This window comes from Henckelia pumila, chromosome 1 (assembly GCF_033568475.1).
Source record: "Henckelia pumila isolate YLH828 chromosome 1, ASM3356847v2, whole genome shotgun sequence".
Classification (NCBI taxonomy): domain Eukaryota; kingdom Viridiplantae; phylum Streptophyta; class Magnoliopsida; order Lamiales; family Gesneriaceae; genus Henckelia; species Henckelia pumila.
This window is the reverse complement of record NC_133120.1, coordinates 104,097,951-104,120,488: the sequence shown is the minus strand read 5'-3', so window position 1 is coordinate 104,120,488 and position 22,538 is coordinate 104,097,951. Positions and strand designations below refer to the sequence as shown.

Below are 22,538 nucleotides of genomic sequence, written 5' to 3'. Positions count from 1 at the left end.
CTAGATAACCCGGTTTGATAAAAAAACCGGCCCGGCTAATCATAAAGTCTGTGGGTTAAGCATAAATTTTAGTTTTTATTATAAGAAAAAATAAATACATCTTGTCAAAATTGTTCATTATTATAAAAAAATAATAACAGTGCACAACCTAACATAATTAAATTTAGATATCCATTTACTTTCATAAAACAGGGTGATTCTATGCTACACCGGGTGAAACACTACCTAATTTTTTTGAGATATTCACGCGAACATCTCCCTAAATGACAAAAAATACCACGCTATATGATAAAAAAATTACAGGCGGGGTCCACATAATTTTTTTTAAGCAAGAAATTTGCGCGAACATATTAACAAGAAACAGAAAAAAATATATCTCACCCGATATAGCATAAAATCACCCCATAAAACATGTCTTCTCTTTGACTAGAATCGAAATGCGCTTGAACAGTGGCGTCATTAAAAAAAATATTAATTAATATATGGATTTTTTTATATACATTTTGTTTTGTATTAATTTTAAAAATTCATTGAATTCGTTCTTGTGGTTGAAAATAACGGGTACACAATTATGCTTGAATCCAATTGTTGAGTTTACACATACCTGCAACAGTTTATTGTGAATTCATGATTTCGATCGCTGACTTTTGGTACACATAGGAGGAACACATGTATCTATATATAGTTATAATCATTTAATGATTCGGAGAGATTCTTGATTAATGGCTTTGAGTGTTATTTTTTCTATATATGAATTATGATAAAATTTATTGATTTTTAAGATTTATAGATGTTATTCTACATGAGTTTCATACATAACTCAATGTTAGAACTCGAGTTTCATAGCAAAGTTATCGTGGGCAGAATTATAACATCTGAAGTAATTGTTACATAAAAAAACTATTAACATGTCTTATGATTTGATAAATTGTTGTAAGGTCAGGTTTAATCTATGTTGCACTAAATGTAGCATTTGATATGATTTTAGACAATAATAGATAATTTAAATTTAAATTCAAAAAATATATATATCACAAATTTAATATTTATAGTGTAAAATCATATTAAGTAACACACGAACATGATCCCTCAATGTTAGAACTCGAGCAATCTTCAAGAAACTTTACTTGCATGTGTTTTCGGATGGACCACCGAGTTGCGTCTTCCTCAATTCAATTCATTTTTTGGACTATGGCCCCGTTTGGATTTGATAGACATTTTTTAAAAAAAACACTTTTTTAAGCTATAATTTTTGGCTTTTGAAAAAGCTCTAATTTTGACTTAAAAAAGTACTTATTTAAGCACTTTTCTGGTCAACCAAACACTTTATTAAATGAAAAGCACTTAAAAAAGTGCTTTTTTTACCTGGCTTTTGAAACCAAACGGGGCCTATGTCGGGCCTTTTAAAAAAAATTAAAAAAAGTAATTATGTGGCATGATATGAGGTTATCTTAAATTCTTTTTTATAAATAAATATTATATTTTTAATCAATGTCGTGTGTGTGTGTTTCGCGATGCAACATCGAAAGCAAACGAAGAGTACATCAAAGACAAATTAATATTGTAATTGGTCCCAAAGCATGACCTACGCCATTCCTTCACACAAACCATTTAAATTCAATCAAAGACCCTATTCTTCCACAGCTTGGCTTCCAGATTCTCTTCGTCGGGTTGATTGATGAGATGTTAACATAATTATATTATTTTTATAATAAATTTTTAATTTGACACGTGAGATATATGTATTTTATTGATCTCACACGTTTAAATCAATTTTGGATCATTAGATTTAACATTTAGGTACTGTTTTTATGCTAGCATAAACTCAACTCTCTTCATCCTTAGCTAAAGTTGAAGAGTATGACATATTTTTGGTATCTTTAAATTTAGTGTAAATAGAAGATAAATTTTGAATATCATTACATTAAAGTTATCTGAATTTCAAAATAATTTGTCGTGCTAAAAAAATATGAAAAAATCACTAATTTGATTTATACAAAATTTTCAATTGCATAAGCACAAAACACAAGTAGACACTACTAATTGAAAAAAAAAACCGGATTTATTTTAGTAAATTCTAAAAACAAGTAAATGATTTGTTAACAATCTTATCAATTTATTAATATGTTAAAAATACGTGTACACAAATTATCACGTGCGTAAGTAACTAATATATTAATAATATCGTATTCTAATTTGAAATTTAATTTTATAAAAAATATTTAGTAACTAAATGCAGTTGATGAAAAACTCCATTGCCGAAAAGAAAAAGACACACACAACAAAGAATTAAGCAGCTTCGATTTATAAACGTGTCATAAACATTTTGAAGTTGTCAAATTGTACCTCACACCCAGAGACAATATGTTACATATTCGTTATCTTTATAAAAATTTATACATATTATTTTAAGAACAATGCTACATGTACAACCAATTTTGTAAAAAAAATCTTACAACACATTGCAAAAATTAAATATATCAAAATCTGACGATCAATTGAATACAAAATATCGCGATAAAATAACAAATATCACGATATAATTGTTGTAAATATCGTTGTACACGATATTTGTTGTACCTTTAGCATTATCCTTATTTTAATTTTCATATAAAACTAGGAACAAATATACTAAAAAGTGAGATTAATCAAACATTCTTTTTTTTTTTATTTATGATCTTTCTTAAAAAACAAAATGGCAAAATGAAAACCATTGGTGGTAATTAGGGGTGCAAATGAACCGAATCGAGCCGAATAATGGTAAAATTTTAAGGTTTGAATTCGGCTCGATAAGAGTATATTCGAGTTCGAGCTCGATTCGAAGTTCGATAATTTCAAATATTTTGGTTCGAGTTCGGCTCGAAATGAAGTTCGAGTTCGAGTTCGGTTCGAAATATTCGAACCTATTCGTGAACTATTCGGATATTATGGTTCGAAAGCTCGAAATGTATATATATTATTATATAATTATATTATATTAACTAAATATTAAGGCTCGCGAACTTATCGCGAACTATCGAACAGAGTAATTTTGGCTCGAGCTCGGCTCGAAAAAAAGTTCGAACATATTCGAATTCGGCTCGAGTTCGATAAGCTCGAATACGAATCAAATATTTATCGAGCGGGCTCGTAAATCTCACAAACAGGTTCGAGCTCGGCTCGAAAAAAAAAGTTCGAACATGTTCGAATTCGGCTCGAGTTCGATAAGCTCGAATACGAATCAAATATTTATCGAACGGGCTCATAAATCTCACAAACAGATTCGATTTGTTTGAACTCCTAATGGTAATAATAAATTCTGTAAGGAAAATGCTATAATAAACCTAACTAAATGGAAGATTAGATTAGATTAGATTAGATTGAGAGGTGTGATTGATTATGCAACTACATTTATTATACCGACACTGAGCGGGGCCCTCACGCGCCCTAAAATCCAATCATTTTCATTCCTCCACTCTTCATCCAACCGTCCTCATTCCTCCTGTTCATAAATCTAAATCTACACCGTCCAATCAGATCGAACACCCTTCGTCATCATCAGCCAATCTTATCCCACACCCAGATCTCAGCATCAGAATCACACACCGAACACGATTCCTCCGCTCAGGAATACTCGTACACTGTATCTAACACTACCCACGATCGACACACCATTGTTGTGAGAACGCGTACTGTATTCTACGCGCACACTTCCGTGTGTGTGTGTGTGTGCGCTGGGAAAGGGTGAAAGAAGGTGATCTTGGTTTTGTAATGGTGGAGGCACAGTCATGGACGACGAGAAGGGGCAGCAATCCGCGGCTGGAGCCCAACAACGATCAAATTTTGGATATTCCGGTGACCCCAACTGCGGAAATCCGTCAGCAGCAGTATGTGTCTCTGATATCTCCAAATATCACGACGGCCGCCATTATTGCGTCTTGGTATTTATCCAACATTGGTGTCCTCTTACTCAACAAGTACCTCCTCAGCTTCTACGGGTATAGGTACCCCATTTTCTTGACCATGCTGCACATGTTGTCTTGTGCTACTTATAGCTTGCTGGCAATTAAGTGGCTGGAGATCGTGCCGTTCCAGCAAATACACAGCAGGAAACAGTTTTTCAAGATCTTTGCTTTGAGTGTCATATTCTGTTTCTCTGTTGTTTGCGGTAATACTTCTTTGAGGTACCTTCCGGTGTCGTTTAATCAGGCTATTGGGGCTACCACGCCTTTCTTTACGGCTATATTTGCTTTTGTGATCACTTGTAAGAAGGAATCAGCTGAGGTGTATTTTGCCCTTGTCCCTGTGGTTTTGGGGATTGTCTTGGCTAGTAACAGCGAGCCTTTGTTTCATCTTTTTGGGTTCTTGGTGTGCGTTGGTTCTACCGCTGGCAGAGCTTTAAAGTCTGTTGTTCAGGGGATATTATTGACTTCTGAAGGTGAAAAATTGCATTCTATGAATTTGTTGCTGTATATGGCTCCAATGGCAGCATTTATTTTGCTGCCATTTACTTTGTATATAGAAGGAAATGTAATGGCAATAACGCTGGAGAAGGCAAGTGGAGATGGATATATGGTGTTTTTGTTGGTAGCCAATGCTACAATTGCGTATTTGGTTAACTTGACCAATTTCTTGGTCACAAAACACACAAGCGCATTGACGTTGCAAGTGTTGGGGAACGCCAAGGCAGCGGTGGCCGCTGTTGTATCGGTCTTGATATTCAGGAATCCGGTAACGGTGATGGGGATGACTGGATTTGCAGTTACCGTTATGGGAGTGATTCTTTACAGTGAAGCCAAGAAGAGATCCAAAACTACGGCTCATTGATAGGATTTGAACTGAAGCGATAAGGTTGAAATCTTTGTTTTACCTATGTGACCCTTTTTTGCCTTTGATTTAAAGCTCGATTCCAAGACAAAAGTAAAGATAATATAGTTGTCCAGGAAGCTGGTGTTTGGAAAAGGGTTCTCTGTTAATGCTCCTACCTCTTTTGCTTTTCTTTACATATTTGTTCTGAAATGGGTTGGTTTAAGAGGATAAAGTTCTCTCTTTTTCTTTCCCTTTATGTCATTCTATTCGTTCTTTGAACGATATTAGAACACGGATAAAGACTAGATTCTTTTCATATTGTTGATTTCAACTTGCCCAAGTAAAATTGTAAGCATTGTTTTGCCAGAGATACATCTTTCTTTACCTAGAGGATACCGGTGTGAATCAATTCATCATTATTGCATTGCAAGCATGTTTGTTCTATACTAAGATGTGGTTTCTTTGTTGATGCGAATTTTCATTTCTATTATCTTATTGTAGCTAAAATTTGACTCTCCCCTTGTTACTGATCTTTTGGATTGTTGAGGTTTGATGAAGATTATGAATTAAAATGGGAATCAAATCATGAAAGATTAGGGATCACTGTTCACTTGTTTCAAGTGAATAACCACCATGGTTAGTGCCGGAATGAAGGGATTAATTCGAACAACTGGTGTTGAAACGGTGCAGGAACTAGGTGGCCTCAAAACAGTTGAGATATTAGCACAAGATCACAGACGATCTCATGACACTTCCTTGAATGTGTGTCAATTGTTAGGAATTCAAGTGTTTTGTTTTCTGACCTGATATCATGCTGTCAACATTAACGGTATATAGTGAAAGTAAAGGAGTGAACGGAAGAACATTGCAAACATTCTTCTCTCAGAAACAGAAAGCTGACCGTTCTGAGATCTTGACCTTTTGTTGACGGCAACATTCTGGATTCTCGTTATGAAGTCTTGGGAAATTCTTAGAATTTAGTAAAGAGCCACGAGCAGGTTGCTTCAAAGTTTATCTTCAATTTGTTCAATTGAGTTCATGTTTCAAAGTCTTTCTTGAAATTGTTGTTGAACAGATGTGTTTTTTCGATTTATTGATGCTAAATGTGTGGCTAAGGCATAATAAGAGATCTTAGCTACCTGACATATCTATCCACATCCCCTTTCTTGGCTGATTGAAGTAACTAGTAAGCTTATATTTTTCTCTCTGATCATACACCGCATTTGGCCAATAAAAAATACAGACTTGAGCTATGTCAATCTATTATCAACATTGTAACCCGCTATTCTCGTGACTGAAATTTTCAACGTTCTGCAGAGTCTTGAGTTTTGAATTGCTGCATCGCCTGGTTAACCATCAACATTCACTGTAAAAGGGCTGAATCTAGTTGGAAAGGTTAGCAAGAGCATTAAAGTTTTGCAAAAGTTAGTTGGTCTGCCTTTGATTTTAAAATTGGCAGTTTCATTTCCAATTCGAGAGAGCTGTCCAATGCTAAAATTACACAATTATTTAAGTAAAGTTGGGCGTTTTTCCATGGTTTCCCTTTGCGGGCACCTGTCAGTGGGACAATGTTGACATGGGAAAATAACAATTTTCTACCCAACTTATGCCATCGTTAGCACTTTTTTGTACCTTCTTGCAATGTTTGTTAGATGAAGAATTTCTCAAACTTCTACGATACTTTACATCTCGTCAAACAAAAAAGAGAGCTCATCGTCGCATGTTTATAGATGTCGGTATTCAAGTCGAACCCTTTTGTACCATTTCTGCTCCAAAGATTTATTGAACGAGTATAATGAAACAAATTGATTTAGTGCAATCCTAAATAAAGTTTAATTTTTTCAATAAGATGAATTTCTTGTTCCAACATACAAATCAAATTCCAATCTCTCTTCTCTAAAGACGCGCACACGAAGAATAACATAAAAATTTAACAACAAAATGAATGAAATCAAAACAAGAAAATATAGATGTATTTTTCCATAATTAAATCAGGCCACGATCAGCTTCAAAGCAGCCATAACTGTAAGCATCCACATGCTATATTTCAACGGTGAGATTTCATTGGCAGCAGCAGAAGCATCGGGCGTCGGGGTCGTGGATCCCGGTGTGGGCGTGGGGGCAGGAGCTGGCCCCTCAGCCAAAGAAACGGTGATGGAGAACTGCATCCCTTTGCTGCAATGGCCAGCAACTCCACAAATGTACCATTTCTTCCCGGGGTTGGCAAGGGTAACAACATCGTTTCCGCTGATCAGAGGCTTGACAGATGTGTTTGTCGACAAACATTGCTTGAAGTCAGATCCATTCACTTTCAAAACATTGTGAAATCCCTGTTTGTACATGAATGCTGCAACCAAAAAGAATTTGTTAACATTTTAATCGAAATATATAAACATCTATATATAGGAATTCAATGAAACATACTGAGGGTGTCGCCGACACGAAAATCTTTCCCCTCAGCCCATGCAGTGTAATCAACACCCAGCTTCCAACCATCCTCGCCTCCAACCATATGATCAATAGCTGAAGTCGAAGCAACAACGAATGCCACGAAGATTGCTATCAAGAATGCTTTCGCGGCCATTCGGAAACTTTAATTTGTAATTAATGCGCAAGAAATGAGCTTTTCTTTATCGGATGTGCTGACAACTTGCACGGATTTCTGAATGATTTATGGGGTTCCCCTGCCTTCACGTATTTATTTAGATACGGTATTGCGACAGTTTTTCTCCATCGGCCGGCGGCGGCGGCAGCATGCATGGTTGTGCTATGCAAGAATCTCCACATTAATGCAAAATGGCAGTACTCAAACGATACGTACGAAGTCGTAAAAGGCAAAAATAGTTCATATTGGCTAGCTGTCCATTTCGGTCTTTTCTCGGACTTGGTCTTTACTGTATGAAATTCATTTGTCTTAATGGTAATATGAAAACCCCACGACAAATGACCTAGGTTAAAATAACATATGATAATTATGCTCAAAGTTAGATTTAAAAAAAAAATCAATTGTTTTTCTTTTTAGAAAAAAAAAAATTGACGGTAGATAATATTTGTGGATTGCCCACTTCTAATTAGTAATGAAAAGCAATATTTTCTAGCAACATACATAAACATCTCTCCATAATTAGAAAGCGTATATTCGAATCTACCAAACAAGACATTTAATTGCAATAACTCGAACATATTCAAAATTTTTACATTAATCAAATCCACTCACCAGCTTAAAAAATTAACTCGGAACGTATTCAAATTGCAATAAATTGATTAAATTCGATAGTCAAAGAAGTTCCCAAAAATATGTGGGTTTATTTTAAAAAAGAAAAGAAATCCGTGAAATTGTGTCATCTGGATTATGAGATTATCATTGGATCTGACAGACTTGTGATGTGCTGTGCGACCAATTGTACGGACATGTAATTGGAGACGGCAGCTTAATATCCCACATCGATAGATATTCAGCAGGAGACAGAGAAAGGCCTATAAAAAATCAAGTCTGTCCATCGGATCTCTCATACCTTTCTCGGCCTTTTGGCTAAGATCAAGTGTAGTATCTGTTCTTATCAGTTTAATATCTGATACGTGGGCCAATGGCCCACACGATATTAAATTTATTTTTTCAGGGGGAAGGCCCACCAAGGTAGCTTGCTGCCTGGGCTTTCGCGCGTCGCCTTGGCGTTGCACTTCTGCCTTGGCCTGGCGCACCCCACCAAGTCTAGTTCAAAGTTTAAAATTCGAGCCCATTTAGAAATCTAATCTGAGTTTTATATATTTTTCAGTTTCAATCAATCAATTTATTTATTATTTATATTACTTTATCATCATCTTCTATTCCTTTAAAATTTAAATACTATGTTTAAAATTTTTTTTTTACTGAAAACACTAAATATGAATATTTAGTTACTCAAATATGATCAATCGTGGTGACCAATCATCTAGCTAATCAACTATCAATGAATTTAACATAAAAGTCATCGCTACAAATTACTACTAACATAGAGTATAAAAAAATTCCTCGAGTGAAATTAACTTTAAAGTTATCATTACAAATTACTAAATTTTTAATATAAAAATTGGATAAATTAAAAAGACGACAAGTAAAGTTCCTACAATTCAAAAGGTTGAACCCAATTGGAATTAATTGAATCTCACATAGATTAAGAAAACTGAAATTTTTTTATCGTCAACTACAAAATGAATTTTTTTTTATAGATCAAGTAAAATGCTATTCATTTTTATTGGAGGAACGGTTAATCATAGAAAAAAATATCATTTTAAAAAAATAATTAAAAAATCTTAACAAAAAACACAATATCACGAGAATAGATAATTTACATCTTATCTCAAATATTCGTTGAAAAAATATATGTTGCTTATTTTGTCTCAAGTATCGATTAAGAGAATTTTGTTGAATGTGTTCAAATTTTTATAAGATAAAGTGTGATTCGACTTAATTTACTTTAAACATGCAAACATGTTATTCTTAAAAATCTAATAAAGTTAAATTAGTTAATTAGATGTTAGATTAGATATATGTTTTCTCAAACTTCTACGATACTTCAATTCCTTGTGAAATGAAATAAAAAAGAGAGCTCGTCGCCGCCTATTTCTAGATGTCGGAATTCGCGTACGATCCCTTTTGTACAATATTTGCTCAAAAGATTTATCGACGGGGTACAAAGAAAAAAAAAAATTGATTTGAGTGCCATCCTAAATAAAGTCTCATTTTTTTTTAATATAAGATGAATTTCATGCTTCCACATACAGTGCTAATACTACCTCGTTCGAACAAATTCCATCTCTAACGTCATACCCAAAAAAACTAACATAAAAATTTAACAATGAAATCGAAACAAGAAAATAGAGATTTTTTCAACAATCAATTTAAGTCATGATGAGCTTATAAACAGCCATTTATTTGTTTGTCTTATTTTTTTTTTTTAAAAAAAGACCCAACATTGGACTTCGACTCAGACCTAGGAAATTTCTAGCTAGGTTGACCACCTAATCAACGGGGCGATGGCGAGCCGCATCCCACGGGTGCAATGGTCACCAATTCCACAAATGTACCATTTCTTCCCGGGGGCGGTGAGGGTGATAACATCGTGTCCGCTGGCCAGAGCCTTTCCTGTGGCTGTGGACGAACATGGGTCGAACTCAGATCCATTCACCGTCACAACATTGTGAAATGCTTGTGCGTACACGAACGCTGCAACCAAAAACATAATTTATTACCAACATGTTACGTTGGTTCAAATATATAACAAAACATACATAGATCAAACATACTGAGGGTATCGCCGACATAAAACACTTTCCCCTCAGCCCACGCAGTGTAATTAACTCCCAACCTCCAACCATTCTCGTCTCCAACCACATGATCGGTAGCCAAAGTCGTAGGAGCGACGACGAATGCGACCAAGATCGCTATCAAGAATGCTTTAGAGGCCATTCTGAAATGAATTCACAAGAAATTGTTCGAATATCTGAATGAATTAACGGGGTTTCCTACGGGTTTTTTTTATTTTTACTGTAAATAAAAAAACAAATTTCAAAAATACCGTAAAATTTAAAAAATATCAGGAATACTGTAAAACTCCAAATCTGACAGCGGATGCTCAGACACACGTAGGCCGCGTCCGCTCCTAGTAGGAGCGGACGCTGCCCAGTAGGCAGCATCCTCCGCCACGAGGAGCGGACGCTGCCCAGTAGGCAGCATCCTCCGCCACGAGGAGCGGATGCTGCCTAATAGGCAGCGTCCGCTCCTCGTGGCGGAGGACGCTGCCTATTAGGCAGCCTACGTGGCCACACATTACTCATTTAATATTATTTTAATTATAATATATAGTCCGTGAGTATTAAATTATTGAGTTATTTGCACCAAAACCCCTATGAAATATTGAAAATGCACACTTCTCCCATGTGAAATTTTAACAGGCGTCTTCAACCCTGACATTTTAAAAAATTAGCACACTTGCCTCTTCAAATGAGTGATTGTTGCGCACGCGCCCCTCATGCGACTGGACAAAGATTTTGATATTTTTTTGCACCAAATACCCCTATGAAATTTTAAAAATGCATATTTGACTAATGTGAAAATAATTTTTAAATCTATTCAACTCATAATACACGATTTTCATAAACAAGTATTTAAATAATTTCAAGTACCAAATATTAGACTGAACTGATAAGTCAAACATATTGCTTTTTCGATTTAGGACTCTATATTATTGAACCAAAATTTAAATTTTTCAAGAATATGCATTGCACATTTGTAATAAACAATAATAAAATAAAATGCTTATATAATTTTAAATCGAAAAAGTAACATTCATGAACTTATCAGTTGGTTGAATATTTTGATATTTTTAAATATTTAAATCTTTATTTATGAATCATGTTTAATGGAGAAGTTGAAAACAAAAAGTGATTTGATAAAATAATGATAAAGAGTTAAAATAATAATTATTTTATAAATAAATTAATTAAAAATTATGAATTAAAAATTAAAAATTAAAATAAATAAAATTAAAAATATTTGGTACTTATCATGCACTTATCATTTTGATTTAATATTTTGGTACTTTTAGGTATTTAAATATCGTTTATGAATGCATTTTTAATAAAACAAAAAATGTTTGCTAGATGTTTTATAATTAAATTTTTATAAAAATCGTGTATTATGAGTTGAATAGATTTAAAAATTATTTTCACATGGGTCAAATATGCATTTTTAACATTTCACAGGGGTATTTGGTGCAAAAAAATATCAAAATCTTTGTCCAGTCGCATGAGGGCGCGTGCGCAACAATCACTCATTTGAAGGGACAAGTGTGCTAATTTTTTAAAATGTCAGAATTTCACATGGAAAAGTGTGCACATAGATATTTGGTGCAAATAACTCAATAATTTAATACTTCCGTACTATATATTATAATTAAAATAATATTAAATGAGTATTGTGTGGCCACGTATGCTGCCTAGTAGGCAGCATCCGCTCCTCGTGGCGGAGGACGCTGCCTAGTAGGCAGCATCCGCTCCTCGTGGCGGAGGATGCTTCCTACTGGGCAGCGTCCGCTCCTACTAGGAGCGGACATAGCCTACGTGGTTTGAGCATCCGCTGTCAGATTTGGAGTTTTACAGTATTGATGATATTTTTTAAATTTTACGGTATTTTTGAAATTTATTTTTTTATTTACAGTAAAAATAAAAAAAACCCGGTTTCCTACCTGTTTAATTATATAGATATGATATTGTGACAGTTCGCTAGCCAGCGGTTGCATCGTACATAAATATATAGCTGTGCTAATATTGCAAGAATCTCCACTACAGTGCAATATGACCTAGGTTAAAATAACACGTGATAATTAATAATCTATTATTATTATTATTTTCTCAACAAAAGAAACGTATATATATTCGAATCTACAAAACGAAACTTCGCAAATTCATTGGAAGAAATAATAATCTATTATTATTATTATTATTATTGAATTTGCGAGTATAATAAATAATATCAATAATATTAATCAAATCAATACCGTCAAAAAAGTAATAATAATGAAATCAAAATATAGGTATATATATATATTTGGGAGTATACATTCAAGTCATATGGCCAATAAATCTAGTAATTTAATTTGTGTGGAATAAATAGTTAATAACTTTTACTTATTATATACAAAAGTGCCAATAAATTTATTACTTGTACTCTTGTAGGTGTTAGTTATTGTGTAAGGATGAATTTAGTAATTTAGTTAGTGTGTGGAATAAATTAGGGCAAAATCAGTAAATTATAATTTAGTGTGTGGAATAATTATTGTGTGAAATAAATAAATAAATAAATAGAAGCAAAATTAGAAATTTCATTCAATTCAATAAAATTTGCTAATGCGTGAAATAAAAATAATAATAAAGAAAAATTAGTAATAATATTAATAATAATCAAATCAAAATAGGGGTATATATTGGGATTATGTATTTAAGTCATATGTATATTTGAAAATTAGTAATCTGATTTCATTTAGTTTTTGCGTGGAACAAATAAGGGCAAAATTAGTAATAGTAATTTTGTAAATTAAAATTTTATTTACTGTATGGAATAATAAGTAGGGCAAAATTAGTAATTTAATAAATTTAGTTAATGTGTGGAATATGGGCAGCAGGACATACCAATTTAGTTAGTGTTTGGAATAAATAAGATCAAAATTAGTTAATTTAGTAAATCAGAAATGAGTAATTTATTTAGTGTATATCTCTTTTGCGAATAATCAATAAATACAATTGTAATAATTTACAGTATTATCTTTCCTTGATGCAATATACAATGATTTAAAGAAGTGGATGCTCGTGAAAACAAGGGTACATAAATATAATAATGAAGTGAATTGTTTCTGCATCAGTATTGACCTTGATCTTTTTTCGAAACAACTTCTTGTAGAAAATTAAATCTACAACTTCCTTTCTTTTAGAATCTCTTAATTTGGTGTTTTATTTAAGTCACAATTCAATAATTGTGGACTTGTAAATTCAAATATTTCATTGATAGGTTGGAGTCTCCTATCATGGCTGACAGAACGAGACAAGTGATCGTTGTCTTTTCTAAGTTTGAAGACTACAATTATCTTTATTTAGATGTATTGGAGTATGGTAAAAATGGGACTCGTATATAGAATATCATCAGCTCTTCTTTGATGCAGCAAAGAGCCACGCTGTCAAGACTCTTACTAGAGATAGTGATATAATTAGATAAATTGTGTTAACATTATATACATAGTTATTTTCTCAGTCAAATTTCGATGTTAGTTGTTGGAACAAGAGAAAAGACGTACAACCATTTAGTATCATTAGAAAACATGTGTTGAAATATGCTTATATCAAATTGAATGGGTATAGAGAAGAGATCGGATCGAATAGTACAGATCAGATGAGCTCGGTGATCAGATGAGTTCATGGCCAGATCAAATACTGGGATCAGATCGAAGTGATGGTAAGATGAGTCTTCGGATGAGTTCATGCAGATAGATTGCTCGAGTATTGTGACTTGGTTAAGAAGTCAGATGAAGTGTCCGAGAAAGCTATACGCTTGCAGGCAGATCGATGCAGATCGAAATACGAGGGCAGATCAGACTGATGAATGAAGGCTTATCGGGCTAGACCATGTTGACTTTATAATTGGATCGTAAGTTACTGTTGACCTAAAGCCCAAGATAAAAGTCGGTGTAATTCTCTATATAAGCAGATGGAAGATGACCGCAACGAGAATAACAGAAAATCAAAATTCTTCAGAATATATTGAGAGAGAAGAAGAAGAAGAGATTTCGGAGGAAAAAACTAAGCGTAGATTGTGATGGGAAGATTCAAGTATCAATAGCTTGAATCGTGTCTGTATCTAGCTTGATAGTTTGTCTGAGTCCATCTCTGTAATAAGCTCTGTTCTTGAGCTTGGTTGTTTCTATTGGTGATTAATAAAAGTGTGTGTGTTGCTCTCCCGTGGACGTAGGCAAATCTTTGCCGAACCACGTAAATACTTGTGTTGTTTATTGCTTTCGCGTGAGTGTGTGAGTTTGATCTGTGTGCGTTGGTTTTATCTGTTCTGGGATTGTGTTGTTGTTCTTGTGTGTTCGTTTGCTTGGTGAATTCTTGAATACAAAATTTCGGATTGATTCCCAACAAGTGGCGCCGTCTGTGGGAAACTAAGCAAAGATGGTGGGATCAATGAAGTTTGATATTGAGAAGTTCACGGGCAAGAACGATTTCTCGCTCTGGAGAATTAAGATGCGGGCAATCCTGATACAACAAGGATTGGTGGAGGCTCTTAAGAAGAAGGAGGAGATGTCCGATGAGATAAAGAACAAGGATGAAATGCTCGAGAAAGCACACAGTGATTATTCTCTGTCTGGGAGACAGACCTCTTCGGGAGGTGGCCAGAGAAGAATCTGCAGCGGCGGTGTGGCTTAAACTCGAAAATTTATACATGACGAAATCTCTGGCTAATCGTCTGTACATGAAACAGAGATTGTATTCCTTTGTGATTAAGGATGAGAAGAACCTTGAAGACCAGATCGAATAATTCACCAAGATATTGGATGACTTGGAGAATATTGAAGTAAAGTTTGAGGATGAAGATCGAGCTTTGATACTTCTGAATGCTCTTCCTAAAGCATATGAAAATTTCAGGGATGCTTTGCTATATGGAAGAGAACAGACGATAACATTGGAAGAAGTTATGTCTGCTATTCAATCCAAGGAACTTCAGAGAAAATCGAACACAAACACTGAATCACATGGAGAAGGTCTTACGGCGAGGGACAGAAGTGATAAGAGGACATCCAGTGGGAAATACAGGCCAAAGTCCAGATCGAAGAGTCAAGGAAGATACCAGAACAGAAACTTGGGTAATATGAAGTGTTATGCCTATCAGAAGGTTGGACATCTGCGAAGAGATTGTCCTGAAAGGAAAGGAAAGCAACAGAAAAAACCCAAGGATGATGGTACTCTGGCCGTAGCTACAGATGGATATGACTCAGCAGAAGTATTGGTGGTTTCTAAAGGTGATCAAAACCACGAGTGGATACTGGATTCAGGATGCTCCTTTCACATGTGTCCTATAAGATCTTGGTTTGAAAAATTGGAGGAATCAGATCAGGGCATGGTGCTGTTGGGGAATAATCAATCATGCAGAATAAAGGGCTCTGGAAATATCAGAATAAGGATGCATGATGGGATTGACAGAGTACTCACCAAGGTGAGGTATGTGCCCGAGTTGAAGAGAAACTTGATATCATTGGGAACGCTTGATGCTCAGGGATATTCATTCAAATCAGGAGCAGACAGTATCTCAGTGTCAAAAGGATCTCTTGTTGTTATGAAAGCTGTCAAGAGGAACCTCCTGTATGTACTACAAGGTGAAACGATTATTGGAAGTACAGCAAGTATTCAGGAACAGCAAGACAGGACCAAGCTATGGCATCTGAGGCTTGGACATGTAAGTGAGAAGTGATTACATGAGCTGTCTAAACAGGGTCTGTTAGGTGGAGATAAGATCGAATCACTTGAGCTGTGTGATAGTTGTGCTCTTGGGAAATCAAAAAAAGTATCGTTTGGTCAAGGAAGTCACACAACTGAGCAACCATTAGCCTACATTCATTCAGATCTATGGGATCCTTCTCGGACAGAAACTCATGGTGGAGGCAGATACTTCATGTCTTTGATAGATGATTACTCAAGGAGAGTATGAATATTCATCTTAAAGACTAAGGATGAAGCATATGATAAGTTCAGAGAATGGCTGCTGGCAGTTGAGAACAAGAGTGATCGAAGAGTTAAACACCTGAGAACAGATAATGGGCTGGAATACTTATCAGATAAGTTTGTCAAGCTATGTAAGGAGAAAGACATTACTAGACACATAACAGTGGCAGGAACACCACAACAAAATTGTCTGGCAGAGAGAATGAACAGAACTCTTCTGAAAAGGGTCAGATGTATGTTGATCAATGCTTCTCTTCCTAAGTCCTTCTGGGGAAAAGCATTATTTACTGCGTGATATTTGGTCAATAGGTGTCCATCCAGTGCGATTGGTTTCAAGACACCAATGGAGAAGTGGAGTGGAACACCTGCAGACTACTCAAACTTGAGGGTATTCGGATGTCTTGCATATGCTCATCTGAAACAGGACAAGTTGGAAGCAAAGGCAGTCAGATGTATATTCATTGGGTATCCGGATGGTGTGAAGGGTTATAAAGTTTGGAACTTGGAGTCAAGAGGTCCAAAGTGCTTCAACACCAGGGATGTGAAGTTTAATGAATCCAAATTGGGATATAAAATGAATACAGATGGAAAGGACAGTCAGATCAGTGATAAACTACCGATTGAGGTGGAGTCTTCTATGCCAGATGAAGGGTCAGAAGAGATGCAAGATGAGAATGTGACAACAAGAGATCAAACAGTGGATTTAAACACTTACAATCTTGCAAGGGACAGAACCAGAATGGAGATCGGAGCTCCTAAGAGGTTTGGTGAAGCTGATCTGGCTTGGTATGCACTTACAGTAGCTGAGGAGGTGGAGTATTCAGAGCCAAATACTTATGATGAAGCTATGGCGAGTAAACAGAAAAGCAAGTGGATTGAAGCTATGAATGAAGAGATGAACTCACTCGAGAAGAATCAAACCTGGAAGCTAGTAGACAAACCGAAGCATCAAAAGACATTGGGATGCAAGTGGATCTATAAACAAAAGGAAGGAACTCCTGGTACAGATCAGATCAAGTATAAAGCAAGATTGGTTGCAAAGGGTTTTGGTCAAGTAGAAGAGATAGATTTTAATGAGGTCTATTCTCCAGTGGTCAAACATTGTTCCAGTTGGATTATGTTAGCACTGGTGAACTAGCTCAACTTGGAGCTTGAGCAGATGGATGTGAAAACTGTGTTTCTACACGGTGACCTGGAAGAAACCATTTACATGGAACAACCAAAGGGCTTCATACATCAGAAAACCCAGAACAAAGTCTGCTTACTGAGAAAATCATTGTATGGGCTGAAGCAGAGTCCGAGGCAGTGGAACAAAAGGTTTGATGAGTTCATGATTGATATTGGTTTTGTGAGAAGCCAATATGACAGATGTGTCTATCTGAAGAAGGATGAAAGACAGGTTATCTTGTACCTACTGATTTACATTGATGATATATTGATTACAAGTAAAAGTAGGACAGAGATATCATCCTTGAAACAACAGCTCAACACAGAGTTTGAGATAAAAGATCTGGGTGAAGCGAAGAGAATTCTGGGCATGGATATAGTGAGAAACAGGAAAAGATAGAAGATTCATCTGAGTCAGAAGAACTACTTGAAGAAGGTTGTTCTGAGGTATAACATGAATCAAGCAAAATCTGTCTTGACCCCTCTGGGACAACATTTGAAGCTATCTGCGAATCAGTCACCTGAAAGTGAGGAAGACAAGATGAAGATGGCTAGTATTCCATATGCTAGTGGAGTGGGGAGTCTCATATATGGAATGATGTGTAGTAGGCCTGATCTGGCATATGCAATTAGTGTAGTGTCAAGATTTATGGCTAATCCAGGAACATATTATTGGGAAGCACTTAAGTGGATTCTCCGATATCTCATAAACACAACTGAGTTGGGATTGAAGTTTGAGAAACAACAAGATGGAATTGATCCGGTAGTTGGATATGTGGATTCGGATTTTGCTGGGAACTTAGATATGAGAAAGTCATTGACTGGTTATGTGTTCACCTTTTATGGCACAGCGATCACCTGGAAGTCAAATTTACAGTCAGTTATTGCTCTTTCTACCACTGAGGCAGAATTCATAGCTGTTACTGAGGCCATAAAGGAAGGGTTGTGGTTAAAAGGGATGATAGCGGAGTTGGGTGTAAAACAAGATCAAGTTGTAGTACACTGTGACAACCAAAGTGCAATACACTTGACGAAACACCAAGTCTATCATGAACGATCGAAACACATAGATGTGAAGTTGCATTTCGCGAGAGATGTGATTGAAAAAGGAGATGTGATCCTTGTGAAAATAGTATCAGAAGAAAATCCTGCAGATGCTATGACTAAGTCACTGCCGTATGCTAAGTTCAAGAAATGTTTGGACTTAGTTAATGCGGTGATTGGAAATTATTCAAGGCGGCTAGGATGGAGAGCAACATTCAACTTGAAAGAATCAAGGTGGAGATTGTTGAAGTATGCTTCTATCAGATTGAATGGGTATAGAGAAGAGATCGAATCAAATAGTACAGATCAGATGAGCTCGGTGATCAGATGAGTTCATGGTCAGATCAAATACTGGGATCAGATTGAAGTGATGGTCAGATGAGTTCATGCAGATAGATTGCTCGAGTATTGTGACTTGGTTAAGAAGTCAGATGAAGTGTCCGAGAAAGCTATACGCTTGCAGGCAGATCGATGCAGATCAAAATACGAGGGCAGATCAGACTGATGAATAAAAGCTTATCGGGCTGGACCATGTTGACTTTATAATTAGGTCGTAAGTTACTGTTGACCTAAAACCCAAGATGAAAGTCGGTGTAATTCTCTATATAAGCAGATGGAAGATGGCCGCAACGAGAATAACAGAAAATCAAAATTCTTCAGAATATATTGAGAGAGAAGAAGAAGAAGAGATTTCGGAGGAGAAAACTAAGCGTAAATTGTGACAGGAAGATTCAAGTATCAATAGCTTGAATCGTGTCTGTATCTAGCTTGATAGTTTGTCTGAGTCCATTTCTGTAATAAGCTCTGTTCTTGAGCTTGGTTGTTTCTGTTGGTGATTAATAAAAGTGTGTGTGTTGCTCTCCCGTGGACGTAGGCAAATTTTTGTCGAACCACGTAAATACTTGCGTTGTTTATTGCTTTCGCATGATTGTGTGAGTTTGATCTGTGTGCGTTGGTTTTATCTGTTTTGGGATTGTGTTGTTGTTCTTGTGTGTTCGTTTGCTTGGTGAATATCGAATACCAAATTTCGGATTGATTCCCAACAACATGTATAAGTAAGAGACTAGCTTCTCCTTGCTATGCAGACTTTCACATGTTTTTTCTTGCCTATAAAAGAATATATTTGAGTTTCCGAGACATTAAAAATGCAGCATGATATTGAAATATATTTATCACACAATGAATAATTTTGAAACCAAAAAAAAAGGAAGATAATCTTTAACGTGTTACATGTTTGATCATATATATATGTTTTCAAAAAAAAAAATCAAACATTTTAACCACAAATTTGAATTTCGTTGTTATTTTTTTAAAACACAAATAATAAGTTAGAAAACTAATTCAAAAGAACTCATTTAATATACAGTTTATTCTTCCACAAAAACTTTGAAAACAATTGATGTAATAATTTTAAATGTGATGAAATTAAGCCTATTATTTAATATAACATTAACATATAAGTTGATAACAATTGTTTTTGATCTCATGTTCATTGATAAATAATTACTTACGATTATTTGTGATCTCACGTGCAACACACTTGTGCTTACCTAGTAGTTAAAAAAAATATTTTCTAAAGCTTTCATGTATATCGGTAATATAACGTAGGTAGCTTTATCATATATCCCTATTAATAAAATATCATTTTATTCATAAAAGGTTGACAACGAAGGGGACTCCATTCCACATGAGTCAGAGGCTCATTGGCTTATGCGGAGGGTAAATCGAGGGATGTGCACGAGCGGCAGGGACCTGAAGGAGGGAGCACATGGCCAAATCCCCAGAGCATACCCCCCACAATATTTCAGCAGAGAATAGGCTCCATACGAGGATCGAACCCGCAACGCTGGAAAATTTCTTTTCACGTCACATCAAGCCTTACCAACTCGCCTATGCCCCGAGTCAAAGTTTATGCTTCATCTTGAAGCCCTAACCAATATTAGCGATGAGCAAGTTTGGCGTTGGGGTCTACCTAAACTTGGATTAAAATTGTGATTTCAATCAAGAAATACGATGCTATAAATGACAGATTAAAAATACGACTCATGCAATACATTTATTTTTTAAAATTTAAAGTTCTGTTTGAACAATTACTTATAAAATGTTTTTATAAAATATTTTTTTAATTTTTTTTATAAAATATTTTTAAAATTGTTTTAAAAATAAACATGTGTTTGGACAACTATTTTATAAAAAACATTTTATCATTTCAAAAGTCATGTTATTCATTTTGTCTTCTATGGTTCCATGGTAAAAACATATAAAAACACATTTCAAGTGTTCTTTAAAAACTATATTTGAAGAGTATTTTTTAAAAAATAGTTTTCAAAAACATTTTACAATTTTTTTTATCTAAACACATGCTTTAAGTTTTTTCACTTATAAAACACTAAAAATGTTTTTAAAGTACATTTTCAAACGAAACTTAAAAATGGGAAAAAATGTTAAACTTATATTAAGTATGAGTCTAGGGATAAAACTTGAGAATTTTTTTACATTAATCAAATCCACTCACCAGCTTAAATAATTAACTGGAACATATTCAAAGTGCGATAAAATTATTATTCCCAAAAATACGAGCTTCTAAAAACAAAAAATGGAAATCCATGAAATTGTGTCATTCATTTGGATTTTCATTGGATGTGATGGACTTTTGACGTGCTACGCGACCCTTAGTACGGAAATGTTATTGCAGACGACAGCTAAATATCCCACATCGATAGATGTGCGTAAGGAGACAGAGAAAAAGGTATAAAAAATGAAGTCTATCGAACTGGAGGCTCATACCTTTCTCGGCCTTTTGGCTAAGATCAAGTGTAGTATCTGTTCTTATCAGTTTAATATCTGATACGTGGGCCAATGGTCCACACGGTATTAAATTTATTTTTTTAGGGGGAATGTCCACCAAGGTAGCTTGCTGCCTGGGCTTTCACGCGTCGCCATGGTGTTGCACTTTTGCTTTGGCCTGGCGCACCCCACCAAATCCAGTTAAAATTCGAACTTCCGAGCCCAATAGGCTTCTCCAAGTAATTGTTACATTTTAAGAAAAAAAAAATTAACTCCAGAAATAGTGTTAATAGTTACTATTTTAGTAGTGTAAATAAGTTGTGGAATTTAACAGGTTGTACGATATACAAATTATGTATATATTATATTAAATTTTATTATTATATAAATTAAATTAAATAATTCTAAAATAACTAACAGAGTATATAATTCTGGGCCCATATTGGGCTAAATTCCACAGAATAGAATCTGTCTCAGGTTTGGGTCGCCCGGTAGTATAAACTTGGTAGAGGAGGGTTATAAACTTGGTAGAGGAGGGCTAACAGATTGTGTCGGCCAAATTTAGCCTTGCGTTGAATGTGTGAATTAATTTCATGTAATTGTAAACAACGAAAGTTTTGTAAAATTTATTATCTTATCTTTTATTATTTAAATAAGAAATACGTTTTAGAAAGTTCCAAGATATATATACAGGGACGCCAGAAAAATCAAATAAGGAAAGCGAGATGAACGAACACATATATTTCGAGAGAATAACTTACATAAAAAATAGTAATCATCACAAAATCCTTATATATATTTATAATATTCCCAAAAACAAAAAACACTTCACATGAAAAAGAAAAACTTACCGTGTGTCGGTGTGTACAAAAAATCAAAGATGAAAGATCATATAAAGATATAAAATTGCAACTCCGAAAATCTGAGAAATAGAGATGTAGAAATTTGATCGAGATTTTTTTAGGGATTTGGAGAAAATCTAGAATAGATATCATCTCACTTGTTTTCTTCTTTTTATCAGTTTGTCTTCTCATGTTTTTAGTTAATTTTTGTTCATTTTAAAGTTTTTAATCCACCCCCAGTTCAGCTTAAAAATTGAGGGGGGCGGCTGCCCCCACTGCCCCCCTTCCCTCCGTCTCTGTATATATCACATTATATTAACAAAGAACAAAAATGTCACTCTTCGTGACATCACCACTCATCACTGAGACAGGTTATATGCTACATCAGGTATTCTTCACAGGTGTTCTTCACCAGTGCAATATCTGCCCTTCATTGGGCATGGACCCCTTTATTGGGCTTGGAGCCAACATAAATGTGTGACCCCATGAAGGGCAAAGATCCACCGGGTGAAGAACACCGGGTGAAGCATAAAAGCTCCTAATCACTTATTAGAATGTTCAGGAAATAAGAAAAATAAATAAATGAATGAAAAAAAGAGATGAAAAATAAATAGATGAATCTTTCACGCCCCGGACCAAGCAAAGGTGACTTCATGATAG

The 22,538-nt window shown here is 35.1% G+C and overlaps 2 protein-coding genes and 2 non-coding genes across 7 annotated transcripts; 3 read left to right on the top strand and 1 right to left on the bottom strand.

Annotated features, from left to right (window-relative positions):
- Positions 1-3,485: 3,485 nt before the first annotated feature.
- Positions 3,486-6,377, top strand: LOC140879068 (probable sugar phosphate/phosphate translocator At1g12500). Of its 4 annotated transcripts, none has more exons than XM_073282727.1 (2): positions 3,486-4,830; positions 6,106-6,377. In XM_073282727.1, exon 1 carries the CDS (start codon positions 3,751-3,753, stop codon positions 4,804-4,806), a length of 1,056 nt encoding a protein of 351 aa, XP_073138828.1. In that variant the 5' UTR covers positions 3,486-3,750; the 3' UTR covers positions 4,807-4,830; positions 6,106-6,377. The 4 variants fall into 4 exon arrangements, with proteins under 4 accessions (XP_073138828.1, XP_073138816.1, XP_073138813.1 ...); XM_073282715.1 differs by lacking the exon at positions 6,106-6,377 and adding an exon at positions 5,347-6,104; XM_073282712.1 differs by lacking the exon at positions 6,106-6,377 and adding an exon at positions 5,336-6,104.
- A 402-nt stretch (positions 6,378-6,779) lies between these two features.
- On the bottom strand, positions 6,780-7,372 carry LOC140871251 (mavicyanin-like). The gene is made up of 2 exons (XM_073273676.1): positions 7,213-7,372; positions 6,780-7,135 (listed from the first exon to the last, which is right to left on the bottom strand). The coding sequence occupies exons 1-2, from the start codon at positions 7,370-7,372 to the stop codon at positions 6,780-6,782; spliced, it is 516 nt and encodes a 171-aa protein (XP_073129777.1).
- A 927-nt stretch (positions 7,373-8,299) lies between these two features.
- On the top strand, positions 8,300-8,495 carry LOC140876709 (U2 spliceosomal RNA). Its single transcript, XR_012148947.1, has one exon. It is a non-coding gene; the product is annotated as a U2 spliceosomal RNA (small nuclear RNA).
- Positions 8,496-21,032: 12,537 nt separating this feature from the next.
- Positions 21,033-21,228, top strand: LOC140876713 (U2 spliceosomal RNA). Its single transcript, XR_012148951.1, has one exon. It is a non-coding gene; the product is annotated as a U2 spliceosomal RNA (small nuclear RNA).
- Positions 21,229-22,538: the final 1,310 nt, after the last annotated feature.